General features: G+C 40.0%; 1 protein-coding gene across 12 annotated transcripts in view; it reads right to left on the bottom strand.

Annotated features, from left to right (window-relative positions):
- The window catches only part of plekha5 (pleckstrin homology domain containing, family A member 5), a 148538-nt gene extending 140040 nt beyond the window's left edge, over positions 1 to 8498 (bottom strand). For 4 of the 12 annotated variants that reach the window (XM_057837487.1, XM_057837489.1, XM_057837492.1 and 1 more), the window contains exons 1-3: positions 8017 to 8439; positions 7830 to 7906; positions 7089 to 7146 (exon numbers count right to left, since the gene is read on the bottom strand). In XM_057837487.1, coding sequence (XP_057693470.1) covers positions 7089 to 7146; positions 7830 to 7906; positions 8017 to 8108 — 227 coding nt within the window. In that variant the 5' untranslated portion in view covers positions 8109 to 8439. Of the gene's footprint in view, positions 1 to 7088; positions 7147 to 7829; positions 7907 to 8016 lie in introns of all 12 variants that reach the window. The other 8 variants (XM_057837498.1, XM_057837497.1, XM_057837486.1 and 5 more) reach the window with 5 other exon arrangements.
- Positions 8499 to 16027: the final 7529 nt, after the last annotated feature.

Below are 16027 nucleotides of genomic sequence, written 5' to 3'. Positions count from 1 at the left end.
ATTGAACCATTTTCAGTCACTCAATGTCTTTATTTTCGATGTACATTGTTGAAAACAGCCAACAATTGCATCTCAGATGTGACTAGAAAAAAAATTCACTGCTTTCACTCAAAAAACTTCTTGATCTTAGAAAACAAAAAAAAAACAAAAAAACATATTTCTTACCTAAAAATGTAATTATGCTTGATAACACACATCACTTGAAAGCTACATGTTTTTCCCACGTGTTTCAATTAAATTTCCATTTGTGTCAAGCTATTTTTAAGTTCTATTTAAGTTTTAAGTTAGTCTAAACTTTAAGTACTGATGGGATTTTGAATGTTTGCAGTGTTCAAAATAAATGTATGATACCTGCTGTATTGGAGCACATTAGGGACTAGTGTTACTTGGTGTTTTATTCAGCAATGACTACTGAGCTAAAACTGACAGTTAGCTTTATTATGTTTTAATTTTATACCCTCATCACTCTACAGCGCTGTGTTTTTACAGATTAAATAAAGTCTGTATGTAAGACACGTTAGCCACGCATCGACAGTGGTCATAATCAATAGAAACCTAGCCCTCCGAAGGGCTACCATTACGTGAGCGAGTGACAGTAACGTTATATTTATTAGCGCTGTGAAGTCTACTGCTTAAAGATGGCGGCTGTTTACTAACGCTGCCCAGACGTGGCCAAGTCTGTCATTTCGCATCTAGTCCTAAATGCATGCGATATCGTTGAGACGTATCGGACACTACCTGCCACCACACTAGCATCATGCGGGCGTAGTTTTTAGCAACGTCGGCGTAGTTTGTAGCGACTGTCGGCTGAAGTTTTTTTTTTTTTTTTTTTGTGCTTCTTCCTCTACGCACGTGACGTTAGCGCGTTGTCCCGCATTAAAAGTAGTCCGGGCAAAACGTGATGCTTAGAGCTGGCAAAATTAAACAATTCCTCCAAGTGAATAAAATTACTCGGATTAGTTTTTAAACTCGAGTTACTCGAGTTGCTCGAGTATTCGTTTCAGCTCTAATACTGTACATACAAAATCACATGCTTTTATCTTGACATCGCTGCCATAAAATCAGAGATTTGTGATTTGTGTGATCGAGTGCGTGCAATATGACACAAAATGGATTGAACGTCTAGCATCGTCAATGGCAGCCAATGAGTTATCAAGGAAGTGACCCAAAAATGACCAACAGAAAATTATCTAAAATGTACAGGACGTGACCCCGAGATACCCCAAAATGTACAGGAAGTGAAGTGCAAATGTCAGTGTAAGTACCCTAAAATTACAAGTGACCCAAAATGAACTCTTTGGCTTCCACTGACAATGATCGATGTACTCTTGACCTAAACTGGATGGCCTGGACTGAAGGTCTTTCAGTGTAATTGACGGCAACGAACGTTCATTCACCCCTCCCGGCAAATTTTATTGGACGTCAAGCGCAGTCAGTGCCAGCCATTTGGCCAAAAATAAACTTGTTTGGCCCACATGAGATCTTATTGCCATTAATCTGGCCCGCGAACCAAAATGAGTTTGACACACCTGTTTTAGAGGACACCAAACTGCAGTGCTAAGTAGAAGAACAAAAACAATTTACGAAACATTTTTGTTTTACGGATTTTCAAAAAATGGATTTAAGATTAGCAAACCATTTGGACGGAAACCTGACTGCAGCCAGCGACTGAAATAATTTATGTATATCCAAGTCTTCAAGCCGAGCGAACAGAACATCTCAACAGCTCTTCAAATTGCTGTAATGCTGCAGGCTGGCACAAACCTGAGAACTGTTTTTCATCTATTTAAAAAAAGCAGCATTTCAAAGTGTGAATACACTGTACACTAAAACGGGAGAAGGATAACAGACCTGATTACATAGCTCAAGCTCTTTAAGTGGGCTGAGGGCAAAGAAGTCTGCTCATAAAGACAACAACCACACTTTGCCCATGTCTGCCATGTACTAACGCAACCTTTCTATGTGTAATCATTAACCACATTAACTGTTTGAAAGGCCACTCGTGAACAGATATGGAGAGCAGAACTAACAAATTCACAACCAGGAAATTTATACAACAATCAAGGCTGAATGACATTGGAACAAACTTACATTTCGACTTTTAGGGGTTTGCAGTATAATGCGATATATATTGCAAGATTAGAATTTTCACCAGATGACTTGAATAGCTCTGTTTGGGAAGATTTTAGTTGACTCATAATGTTTTTTATAACAATTTATTGCATTCATTATTTTATTAGATTTTTTTCCTGAGTTTCTCCATTGTTTTCCTCATTTATCCTTGTATTCCTAATTTGTTCTTCATTTTATATTCTTTAAGCAATTTATCATAGCCTTCATTAGAAAAATGTTATCTTAGTTTCTGTAATTTTTATTGTTGCATTAGAATTAAGGTGCTTCAATTTATTTATGTATTCATTATATATTTATTTTAAAAATTCATTTCTTTTCTTATTTAAAAAAAAAAATGAAAGTGCAAAAGACTGCAAAACTGCGATATATGATTGTATTCATATATTACCGTTGAATCCAGGCTAAGGGGGTTTATCTGTGAATGATGAAGATTGCTATAAGTTAAAGGGATCCATGTAGCCCTGTCTCTGCACACTTGCTGCTTTTATGAAGCAAACCAAAAGTTTACGTGTTCAAAATAATAATAATAATCGCTAGAGCTGAAACGAATACTCGAGCAACTCGAGTAACTCAAGTTTAAAAACTAATCCGAGTAATTTTATTCACCTCGAGGAATCGTTTAATTTTGCCAGCTCTAAGCAACACGTTTTGCCCGGACTACTTTTAATGCGGGACAACGTGGTGACGTCACATGCGTAGAGGAAGAAGCAATAAAATAAAATAAAAACTTTCTGCAGCCGACAGCTGCTACAAACTACACCGTCGTTGCTAAAAACTAGCCCGCATGATGCGGTGGTAGCAGGTACCTTCTGATGCGTCTCATAGATATCACATGTATGTTGAACTAGATACGAAATGACAGAGTCAGCGGTGTTAGTAAACAGCCGCCATCTTAAAGCAGTACACTTCTCAGCGCTAATAAATAAGATTAACGTTACTGTCACTCGCTCACGTACGTAACGTTAGCCGTGCGGAGGGCTAGGTTTCTATTAAGACCACTGTTGATGCGTGGCTAACGTGTCTTACATATAGGCTTTATTTAATCTGTGAAACATAGCGCTGTACAGTGATGAGGGTGTAAAATAAAAATATGATAAAGCTAACTGTCAATTTTAGCTCAGTAGTCAATGCTGGATAAAACACCAAGTAGCACTGGCCCCTAATGTGCTCCAATACAGCAGGTATCATACTGTAAGGTTGACAAAGAGTCACCTGCTTCGTTAGGTTGCAATTATTTTTTTGGGGAACTTGTAGAACGACAAGAACAACAGGAAGGCACGTCTCTCTCTCTCCCGCACCTCCCTCACCCCCGCACGTCACGCGGTACATTCAGGAATGCATGCAAATATCCCCGCCATATTATAACCTGATATGTTACAATACATTTATTTTGAACACTGCAAAAACTCAAAATCCTATCAGGACTTATAGTTTAGACTAACTTAAAACTTAACTAGAACTTAAAAATGGCTTGACACAAATGGAAATTCAATTGAAACATGTGGGAAAAACACCTAACTTTTAAGTGATGTGTGTTATCAAGCGTAATGGCATTTTTAGGTAAGAAATATATATATTTTTTATAAGATCTAAAAGTTTTTGGAGTGAAAGCAGTAAATTGGTCTTTTTTATTTTATTCTAGTCAAGTCTGAGAGGCAATTGTTGGCTGTTTTCAACAATGTACATAAAGAGATTGATTGACTGAAAATGGTTCAATATTAAATGAAATGTCTTTTTTTCTCATGTATATTTAGGGCCCGAGCACTAAGCGTGCGAAGGCCCTATTGTTTTGCAAAGGATTATTTTATTTTTTTTTTTTTTTTTTTTTTTTTTTCAGGGCAAATGAAAACGGCCAATTTGGAGGCCTGAACATGCACGAAAAGTCACCAAAATTTGCACATACGTCCGGAAAATTGTAAATTTCGATAATTTTGCAACGTTGCAAAAAAATATAACAAAATGGCTCAGTGGCGCCCCCTTGAAATTTTAAAATTGGCCTATAACATTAGGGTCTGTCAGCGTAGAGCAATGAAATTTGGGGGGTCTATACCTTGTCCAAAACCGCTCCAAAAAAGCATTTACACGCATATTCCAAACCCAACAGGAAATCGGTTATTTTGGATCAAATATGAAATTTTTATCGATTTACAGGGTGCACATTTGAGACCTTTTCGCCGAGGGAGTTAGTTGGATCATCTTCAAAATTGGTGAGACTGTTCAGGAGACATATGAGATCTTAAGTTTCTAAAATGGTGTGTTTTCATTCACGGGTCTGACCTGGGCGTGGTGCCAAAGTCGGCCATTTTTTCGGCAAAACACCGAATTCAGTAAATGGCTAATAATTCCTTGACACAACTTTCAATCTTTTTCATATCTGCCATGTATATGCGGTATCCCACCCTTAACACGAGTGCATTGAAATATTACCCATTAGGTCTAGCGCCCCCTAGTGAGAACAGGAAATGCCTTTTTTTACGAGACAGGTTCCTCCTCCAAGGGAAAAAAATCTGTTGACCTCAAACCTGCATCAGGGGAGCCTTAAGACATGTGTTCAGATGCCTGATGAAAAATATTGAGGTTTCGTTGAGGCGGAGGGGTCCAAACAGGAAAGTGAAAATGAACTTCAACAATTTGTCACGCAAAAAACTTTGAACAGTCATAACTCGGCAGATATACAACATATCTGCGCCAAACTTCCCGTGTTTGTTGAGAGTCATACCCTGAAGGTTCTTGTAGGGGTCATTTGCATCAACTCTACAGTGCCAACTAGTGGCGACAGAAAGAAGTTTTAAAAAAGGCCTTTCCTATTGGGTTTTTTCAACATAGAGCAAGGAAATTTGGGGAGTAGATACCTTATGCAAAACTGCTCCAAAAAGTCTCTTGCACCCATATTCCAAATCCAAAAGGAAATCGGGTATTTTGGATCGAATGTGAAATTTTCATGGGTTCACAGTAGGAGTTTACATTTGGAGGCTTGAATATGCACAAAAACTCGTAAAAAATTGCACATACATGCGGCTTTAGATAACGTTCGATAATCTTGCAATGTTACGAAAAAATGTAGCAAAATGCCTCAGTGGCGCCCCCTTGAATTTTTCAAAAAGGCGTTTCCTATTAGGTTTTTTTAACAGAGAGTGATGAAATTTGGGGAGTCGATACCTTGTGCAAAACTGCTCCAAAAAGTCTCTTGCACCCGTATTCCAAATCCAACAGGAAATCGGGTATTTTTGATCGAATGTGAAATTTTTATCGGTTCACAGTAGGAGTTTACATTTGGAGGCTTGAACATGCATAAAAACTCACCAAAATTTGCACATACATGCGGCTTTGGATAACGTTCGATAATCTTGCAACGTTACGAAAAAATTTAACAAAATGGCTCAGTGGCGCCCCCTTGAAATTTTCAAAAAGGTCTCTCCATTTAGGTTTTTCTAACATAGAGTGATGAAATTTGGAGAGTCAAAACTTTGTGCAAAACTGCTCCAAAAAGTCTCTTGCACACACATTCCAAATCCTACAGGAAATCGGGTATTTTGGATTGAATGTGAACTTTTTATCGATTTACAGTGTGCACATTTTACACCTTGGCACCTAGGGAATTTGTTTGATCATTCTCAAAATTGGTGAGACTGTTCATGAGGCATATGAAATCTTAAGTTATAAAAATGGTGTGTTTTCATTCATGGGCCTGACCTGGGCGGGGCGCCAAATTCTTCCATTTTTTCGCCAAAACACCGAATTCGGAAAATGACTGATAACTCCCTCATACAACGTTCAATCTATTTTAAATCTGGCATGTGTGTGAGGTATACCAGCCTGAGCAGGACTGGATTGAAAATTTACCATTTGTGCCTGGCGCCTCCTAGTGGGAACAGGAAATGCCCTTTTTTACGGGACACACTCCTCCTCTAAAGGGAAAAAATCAATCTACCTCAAACCTGCATAAGGGAAACCTTAAGACCTGTCTTCAGGTGCCTGATAAAAAATATTGAAGTTTCGTTGAAGCGGAGGGGTCCAAACAGGAAAGTGAAAATGACTGTCAACAATTTTTCTCTCCAAAAACTTTAAACAGTCATAACTCGGCAGATATACAAGATATCTGCGCCAAACTTCCCGTGCTTGTTGAGAGTCATACCCTGAAGGGCCTTGTAGGGGTCATTTGCATCAACCCTACAGCGCCAACTAGTGGCGATAGAAAGTCACTCGTTTTTCCAAAACATGTCCAGTTCTTTTCATGTTGGTCATTGTAGTTTCAAGACCTATTAAAATACTTTTTTACGGCCCATGTCCACGTGTCTCTGTCTGTTGCCGTGACGACCCTTTGTTCGCCATTTAAAGGAAATATTTTTTTTCAGAGACTCAGGGAGCTTATAGAGCCACAATAGTTGGCACACTTGGTCGAATTGGCCCAGTTAGAAGATTAATTTTGGTTTTGAATAAGGGCTTGGCTGCACAGCTCAGTAGTGGCTCCTTTTTTGTAGTACTCTCTCCAATAGGGGTTTTTATCTCTTGGGTGTGGGAATGTAAATAGGCGACTTTCGAGCATGTTAGGTTCTAATGAGATGATTAGAGAGGAGGATCTGCCACCACCCTGACCTGCACACAGTCCGAGTTGCGTGACGTCCGAGTTGCGCTAGATTGCGAGGGCCCGTTCAGTCCTGCTTGCAGGCCTAGTTATAATTGCTCTTTACCTAAAAAATATGTTTTATCCGATTACTCGATTAATCGATTGGATTTTCAGTCGATTACTCGATTACTAAAATATTCGATAGCATCAGCCCTAATAATCGCACATCCTGCGATAGGACTATTGCACATGGCGCATATCTCGATGGCGATATTCAAATGATATATTGTACAGGCCCAACAACAATGCAGATATTTTGGATCATACAGTATTTACTGTATTTCTGATATTCATTTGGGTAAAATTGTGACTTGGGGGTGTCACTCACTTGATGAAGCATCTTGCACCCTCAAACGTATATCCTTCTTCCCATCCGGTGGGTAAATCTGTGAAATTCAGACAAGCCAGTTGTGAATACCATTCACAATCAAAATAGCAGCATTGGTTTGTAATTGTGTTTGAATAGTTGTTTGTGGTCGTTAGTGAATTAGAATGTCAATCATTTTCTATGATTTGATTTGATTTGTTTGTTTCATTTTAAAAGTCAGGGAGAGGGAGAGGGGTAATGCAGGGGTTGGCAGGTGAATTGTGATTTGAATTTGTGTTTCACATTTTGTACTGGCCCTGACCAATAACTGATTAGTCATCAATATAAACCGCAAAGGAATCAGCAATTTACAAACATAAATAAATAAATAAATACGAGGCAGGCAGTTGCTGTGTAATCAAAAATACTAATCAGCTAACAGCAATGGATTAGAATAGCAACGAAAAATTAAACAGAAGGTAGTTTGGGACAAGCTAGCTATCTTAAAATGATTTAAAGAAAACAAATAATTGTACGATGATAATGAAATTAGTGTTGTCGGCCATTGCCACCTCGAGAGTAAGTGTCACGACTTGGTTAAAGGTGGGCATATCGGAGCTTCCACTTTGTCACAGCCCATTAAACAGACAGTGCGGATGTCACCGCCTCGCTCACTAGTAAAATGTAAGAGTTAGATTAAAAGGTTTGGGCAAGAACTAGCCATGACGACAAGTATTAGAGCGGAGCAAAGTGCAGCTGCACCTGGAGTTTTCCTGTGTCCGGTAACGACCGCCTCGCCATTGAGAGGATGCAGCCAGGTTGTACTCTTGGCTTCTTCGCTGTGGAGACAGCGGGACGCATTACATTAGCACTCGACGACTTTTTTCGAATGCGCCGAGGGCAGCCGTTTGTGAACAGGCGCCCTTTACTTCTTTTGGGAGACACTTACTTGACGAAGAAGACGCGTCCGTCACGAGTGAGCCCATAACTCCAGGATGAAGGCAGACCGCAAATCCACTCGGGCTGGAGGTCTGCCGCCATGTCTGCCAACGGAGTGAGGCGCGCGCAAGCAGGCAGGCAGCGCGTACACGGAAACCTTGGCAACGGCGGATGGTAGTGGCCAGGTACGCTTCACGAGTTGCCCACTCTCCGACGTGACATTATCAAAAGTTGGCCCTTCGCATTTGACTTATGTCTCTTCAACAATTCTAAAGTGTTCTTCTCTCATGGTCTTGCCACACACAACCGGCTAGCCCGGTGCGTGAACAATCAAAGGAGCGGGCAGGGCGGGATTATATCCAACCGTGACGTCTAGTGACAGAATTGATGGACGTGTAGTTAAATTAAAACAAGAAAAACGGTTGGCAATGGAGTCACTTATCCCACCATTGATGGCTACTCCCAAGAGCTGTGCTCATAATTTTGATAAACCTAGGCAGAATTTATAAGCAACCAGCTGGATGTTCATTTAAAATTTCCCTGTTTTCAGTGGCGCCTCCAGAAATTTTTTATAGGGGTGGCCAGATGGGGCCACTCAAAATCTTGGGGTGGCCAAAACTAAAAGCCATAATTTCAGGTTTTCATTATATTATTGCAGTAAAAAGTTCAGGGGGAAAACTATAAGAAAGACTTAAGGAAACGCCTACTGATATACTTTGGTGTATTATGTAATATTTGATGTTATTAATAGGGCTGTCAAAATTATCGCGTTAACGGGCGGTAATTATTTTTTTTAAGTTAATCACGTTAAAATATTTGACGCAATTAACGCACATGCCCTGCTCAAACATTAAAATGACAGCACAGTGCAATGCCAACTTGTTACTTATGTTTTTTGGAGTTTTGTCGCCCTCTGCTGGCGCTTGGGTGCGACTGATTTTATAGGCTTCAGCACCCATGAGCATTGTGTAAGTAATTATTAGCATTAACAATGGTGGGCTACCAGTTTATTTTTTGATTGAAAATTTTACAAATTTTATTATCTTTTAAGGATTACAAGTCTTTCTATCCATGGATCGCTTTAACAGAATGTTAATAATGGTAATGCCATCTTGTTGATTTATTGTTATAACAAACAAATACAGTACTTATGTACCATATGTTGAATGTGTATATCCATCTTGTGTCTCATCTTTCCATTCCAACAATAATTTACAGAAAAATATGGCATATTTTATAGATGGTTTGAATTGCGATTAATTACGATTAATTAATTTTTAAGCTGTAATTAACTCGATTAAAAATTTTAATTGTTTGACACTCCTAGTTACTAATGATTTAATGTGCATAGTCCATAACTGTCCAGTCAACATTTTGAGTTCCACAACAATTTTGTTTTATTGGGTTATGTATATATTAGGCAGAAGGTGTACATTTAACAAAACAAAATAATTACTGGGGGAAAAACAGGTGCTAGCAGATTTGAATTTGGGATGAAATGCATAATTGATGCTACAACAATCTACGATTTAGTGGCAAGCGGGGTGGCCAGTGGGGTGGCCAACAAATTTATAGGGGTGGCCGTGGCCACCCCTGGCCACCCCCTGGGGGCGCCACTGCCTGTTTTAGCTCATTAGCTTCCAAAAATGGCAATAGACGTACAATTCATTTTGACTGGGAATACATTTTGACTTCCCAGAAAATAAACAAATAAAGTAAATTTGAATAGACTTGAACTGAATATACAACAATTTAGCTAAGCGCAGATGAAGAGAAATTAGTCTTTTTATCTGCTGGTTAGTCACGCCTACGATTATAGGGCTCTAGCGTCCCCAACAGGTGGATGACGTCAGCGGAGTCACGATTTCATCTGATTTAGTATGCAGCCTATAGACCAGGGGTGGGCAATTAATTCCACAAAGGGCCGCAGTGGGTGCGGGTTACCCATCATGAGGACAGCCTTTCACCAATCTGGTTTCTTACAAGTGCAATCAGTTGATTGCAGTCAGGTGCTCCTTGTTTCCACTGAAACCTCATTGGTTATATTGTGTGTGCTGAATCAGTTGGAACAAAGACCAGGACCCACTGCGGCCCTCGAGGACCGGTTTGCCCACCCCTGCTATAGACCCTACTCACCTACGTCACAAAATGACGTGTTGCTGTATCCGGCCGCCATATTGTACCTATTTTTTAGAACTATTCTCATTGTTTTCAATTAGTCGTGCAAGTTATAGAGCAATTCATGGAAGCCCTGGTGTTATCTGACGCTGTAGACTCATTGGATGCGTTGCATAAAAGGCGTTACGTGGAAAAGCTTCAGTTTATCCATTCGCCAGATCCGTATTTGATGCCTAAATCGATGTTTTTCGACCCGCTGTCTTCAACATCTTTGCCTGACCCTGATATTTACAACTATCTTGTCCACACAAAATCAGCCTATTCTCACGAAAGTTTGAAAAACTTTAAGAGCTTGGAGGCTTATAAGTGCTACGTTGCTGGTTGGGTGAAACAGGTCATCGTACACGAAAATTCGGCAGGAATCTTGTGCTCGGAAGGTGAGTTACGAAATTTTCAATTCAAAATCTTTTGTTCTTGCTAACATCCACTGTCAAGTCTAATGTATTTCATGTCATTTGTCAATGGAGCTAGTGCTTTTAATGTTTATATGGTTTAGCGATAGCACTCTCACTACATACATATATAATATGTAATAAATATGAAGTGCGATAGCACTACTCCAGATTGTCCCTAGTTGAATTTATTTTTGGGCTTTTGACCTCAATAGTGAAATTGTAAATTAATTGTCTGACAACTGTCTGATTATCCCCTTATAATTATATATTTTCAGGTAGTTCATTCACAACGTCTGAGTGTATGTTGTCGGCGATTAGCCTAGCAATGATCTTAATTGTGGTTGTCAGCCCAAAACCCTCTAAATATATATTAAATGCATCTTACCAGATATAAAATGACTACTACATAATCTGTGGTAGTCGTTTGGAGCCCAGTTTTCTCGTCGAATTGCAGCAGTCAATCTCGGTCTCCTCTCCGGGTCTCTCGGAATACGGTAAAACTTCAAGTCTCTCCGTCTATCTTCTCTGTTTTTGCAACCGACCGCCACACACGACTTCACCATTTTGATTATTAATGTTAACGAGCAGAAAAACACGCCATAATAGGAGGAATTTACGAAGCGCTAATGCATTAACATGACGAGTATACGGACAACATGGCGCGGGGGCGTGTCTGTGACGTCATGTGAGTAGGGTCTATTGAGGAGGAATTATTCACAAAGAGGAAAACGAGCTGCAAAATGTCATTGTTTCAGTCTCTCTACTCCAACATTTTTACAGGATATTCTATTAAGCCAAGTATTTTTCCCCGATAGCTAAATAAATGGCTTGAGAAGGACCAGTCAGCCCGTTGAGGGAGAATTATTCAGAACGAGGAAAACGTGACAAAGACAGCTGCAAAATGTCATTGTTTCAGTCCCTCTACTCTAATATTTTTACAGGATATTCTTTTTATCCAAGCATTTTTCCCCAATAGCTAAATAAATGGCATGGTCATGACAAATAACAGTCTTGTGCTAAATGGAATATGAAATAATAAAAATGCATTTATTCAAGATGACATGGCAAAATTACTCCATAATGGTCAAAACTGTCAACTTCACCTTTACTGTTGCACCTCCTGAACGATATTTTATTCCACCTAAATCGGGCTTATGTCATTTCTCTTCCCTGGCTTCGGAGAATGTAAACAAACCAAGAGGCGTGACAGCTAGCTGACATGCTAACCCGAACCGAGTGATGTTTCAAAGTCTTCGAAGCGGAAAATCACACATAAGTAGCCCGGATCATTTCACATGATGACTGGGTTGTCGATTGTCTTTGCCGATCGGCAAACCGCCCAACGGAGAGCAATTTACAGCTCCTTCCCCTGCTACTACGGACAGGATAGCTTGCCGGGGAAGCAGCTGGACAATGACCGCTGAACAAACCGGCCGACGTCGGAGGAGCATGTAGCTGCCAAATGGTCAACACGAATATGGCAAAATAATGCTTTACACGGCGAAGTCGTAAACAGCGAGAGACTCGCTGTTGCAGTTGTTGTGCAGCCAACATGTGCAGCTAATGTGTATGAGGATAGCTTTTTACAGTACATGCCCCTCCATGATCAAAGTAAGTAGTAGTAAGTAAGTAAGTAGTCCTTTATTTAAAGAAAGTTTGTAGGGTTTACTTTGTAATCGCTGTATTCGTGGCTATTTTTAACTCAAAGTTGCAATTTCTGATCGGTCGGAAAATTTGACAGAACACCGGGCACATGAAGAGGGGAGTAAGCCGAGTGTAGTGCTCACCCGGCGGGGGGATGTGCGACAAGCCGCCGGTCATCGGCCGAGGGGACAAAGAGCATGTCAGCCACAAAATGCAAGCCACCTACATATTAAAATGATCCCAGTATTTGACATAATACAAAACACAATGTATACTCACTTCCTCGTAAGTCCCATGGTCCCACAGTAGTAGGGCTTGTTTTGGCCAATATCCACCGGTGAATGGTAACCTTTTGAAACCCCAAAAAGGCTCACACGCCTCTCCCTCGTTACGGCAAGATTTTTCTGCAGACGTTTGGCTGGCATGATGCGAAAAATAAACGTATTAATCCGCAAAATCAGCTGAATCCTTAGTCGTTCTCGTACAACAGTACGGCTGTGTAGCGAAGAGGACTCCTTCTTCCGTACACGTCACAGCGCCCTCTTTCTCAACTCAAGACTGTTGCCGGAAGTCACTCATTTTCATGGCGCAGGATTCAAAAAACTAAATATAGCGATCGCTTCCACACACATCAAGCGGTCCATTTCATTCAGGAGCATAAAATACCGCGTGTAGTATGAAATAAACATGTGTTTTCGTGTCACAGGCACTTTAAATACCACAGGTGTTAAGTTCGCGGCTGGGGTGGCAGATCTGGCCAAGCACATCATTTTGTGTTGCCCAAGAAAGCCATTCATTTGTATAGACGTCATGTTTGTCGCTCAAATAATTAACAAATTTGAAATAAATCTCCTTCGTCCACAATATTATTTTTTATTGATTGATAAAAATAAAAAATAAAAAAAAATAAAAAACACACACACATTTGAAAAGAGAATATTTATTGTTGTGGCATGGTGAATGAGATCAAGGGTTAAATCTCAGGTCCAGTCTTCTTCTGGCGTGTGCACATGAGCGCTGGAGGTCAGTCATAACAAGGGGCGCTGAGGATGTTTTTTAGTTTTTCCCATCAAAAAACAGCCGTTTCGATCCGAATTTGTCATGCTTGCGCGTTTTCTCCATACAAGGCGTGCACAATGGCAGTACACACGCATGCTGGATAGTTGGCATACTACTACTAGGCTACTTCAAAGACAACGTTCTATTTGACCTTCAGTGTGTGTTGGCGTTTTTTGTATTGGAAATTAAAGGGCCCATCTACTATAATCAGGGGTGCACATAATTTTTTTGCCCAGGTTCTCAGAGGAGGACCTGGAGATGTGACTTGGTCCTCATTGAGCTTGAGAGCCAACCCGCCTGATGCGATAAATTTATGACAAGCTTTACTTCGAGCCAATTAACTTTAATTAATTATATTAACAATTAATGCTTGATTAACATCAACTGGCACAACAAAATTGCCATTACTTTGAAATGTAAAGAAATAAAAAGCACCAATTCAAAATAAAGGGCATTATGCGGCTCCCACATGAACTCCAAGCCTTTTTAAAAGTGGGATGTCCTCCTCATAAGACCTTATTGAACATGCATGTTAAGCTTTGTAAAATGCGAGCAAAAACACGTTTGTCAGTGCATGTCGCTGTTCATTACCTTTATTCCGCCACTTGTCCATAGGGCGAGCGGGGTCCTGTTTGACATCGATAGTTTGCTTAATTGCCACATGCTCTCTGTTTTTTTCGTGCTTTTCAAAGTTTGGATGGCTGAAATTCTTTGACCCTACATAAAATGCGCTGCTCTTATCGGCGACATTGGAATTCTCACAGCACATTTTGTACCGCATTTCCGTGTGAGCATCATTTGCTTCTAGCCATGGTACCTCATACTTTTCAGCAAAAGTCCTTTTTTTCGGTAGCTCCGGTGACGTCTCTGTCGTCTGTCTGTCTTTTGACGGGGGTGGGGGAACACGGAAGTAATTACTCAGTGTGGCCTGCCTCTTTGACATTTTGAGAAGTTATTTTCTCGTGTCCGCCGCAAATACGGTGGTCAGCCATCGGTACGCAAAAGCCGTTGAGGGCCAGCGCGTTTGTCTACGTCCGGTACGCATGCGCGCATGCGGACCACTTATGTGCACCCCTGACTATAATGCTATTCCTGCAGCTAGACAGCGCAATGACACACAAACAAATTTAAAAACTAAAAGGTCCGATAAGCCTCGGTTTAACGCCCCCTTTTCACAATTAGCGCCTTATTCAACGTGAGCCAGGACTACTATTGACCGAGTTAAATGTCCTGTCCATTTATTTATTTATTTATTGTCATCATCATCGGTATCATTGCAGTTACAAGATGGCTTTGTGATATGATTAACCCGAAGAAAAAAACGAAGAAAATACAAGGACTGACGGGAGGGTGTGTTAATAAATTGTGATTGTCTGAAAACTCGGCAAATGTGCTTGAGTGGCCCAGCCAGAGCCTAGAATTGAGCCAACTGATCATCTCCGGGGAGATCTAAAATTTGCCATGCATCAATGCTCTCCATCCTATCATATAGGTGTAGCAAGCATATGCTACAATACAAATACAAAAAGAAGCATGTATTTTTTTATTACATGCAATATTTTATGCTCCTGAATGAAATAGACCGCTTCACTGTGTGCGAACGCAATCAATATATTTATTAAACCTTTTGAATCCTGTGCCATGCAAATAAGTGACTTCTGTCCAGAGTCTCAGATTGAGGAAGAAGCCAGAGGTCAGTGGTTGAGCACTTCACCTGGCAGCTACATTTGTTTTGCTTGAAGTTCTGTGGATTAATTTGGCCTTGTCATACTGAATAAATGCATTTTTCATATTCCATTTAGCTCAAGACATTTAAATGTCATGAAAACAGAATTTATATTATATATATATATATATTGTATATATTTTATATTTATATTAACATGAAGGCCACTGAGGCCGGCATCAATACTTATACGTATATCGATATGCATACAGTATATGCTTATAGTATATCCAGTAATAATATTGGAGTAAGAGAGATAAAAGCTATGATGACATTTTTTTGCCCAGTCTGCTCTGGTCATCCAGGGAGAAAGCCTTGGTTTGTTGACTCTGTCGCCTTTGTCTCGTTCTGAATATTCCTCTTCCTCCAAATACGACTCAAATATATATGGCAGTATGCCACAGACTTCCCATGGATCGACAATATCGTTCAAAAAATCCCCACTTGAATAGCTGAAAAACACTTCCTCCTCCATTCTGCTCAATGCTAAATCCACTGAAATATTTCCCCAGTGACGTCATCACCAAGATGGAGGTGCCGGAGCACTATGATGACCGGATAAATTTAACAGCAAATTTAAAGACTGATTTCTCATCATCCACGCTATGCCCAATTGTTGTAAATAGTTAAATCCTCTCAATAAGATTTTAATTCCAATAATAATGCTATTTAAGATTCCATTTTAGGTGTTGTATACACTTTAAGGATGTAATTGATGCCAAAGGTACATCAACAAATTGTTGTGCAAAGTTTGTGATTCCTTGGATGCATGACATACCATCTTCATTATTTATTTCAATGAGTTTTGCAAACATTTCAAGATCGTGTCAACTTGTCATGTGGTATATATTTTCCATCAATCAAATCAATCCATCTATCTTCTCTTCCTCTGTCCCTACTGATCCTTGTCAAAAATGAAAAATTAGATTTTGACCGTTTGCTCACATTTATTGGAAGTCTTAGAAACAGCCCTCGTGAAACAATTTAAGATTGGGATACGTGCTCATGTTCTATACCGA

This window comes from Corythoichthys intestinalis, chromosome 5 (genome assembly GCF_030265065.1).
Source record: "Corythoichthys intestinalis isolate RoL2023-P3 chromosome 5, ASM3026506v1, whole genome shotgun sequence".
Lineage (NCBI taxonomy): Eukaryota > Metazoa > Chordata > Actinopteri > Syngnathiformes > Syngnathidae > Corythoichthys > Corythoichthys intestinalis.
The sequence above is the reverse complement of the archived record's forward strand: the minus strand, read 5'-3'. Positions and strand labels throughout refer to the sequence as shown.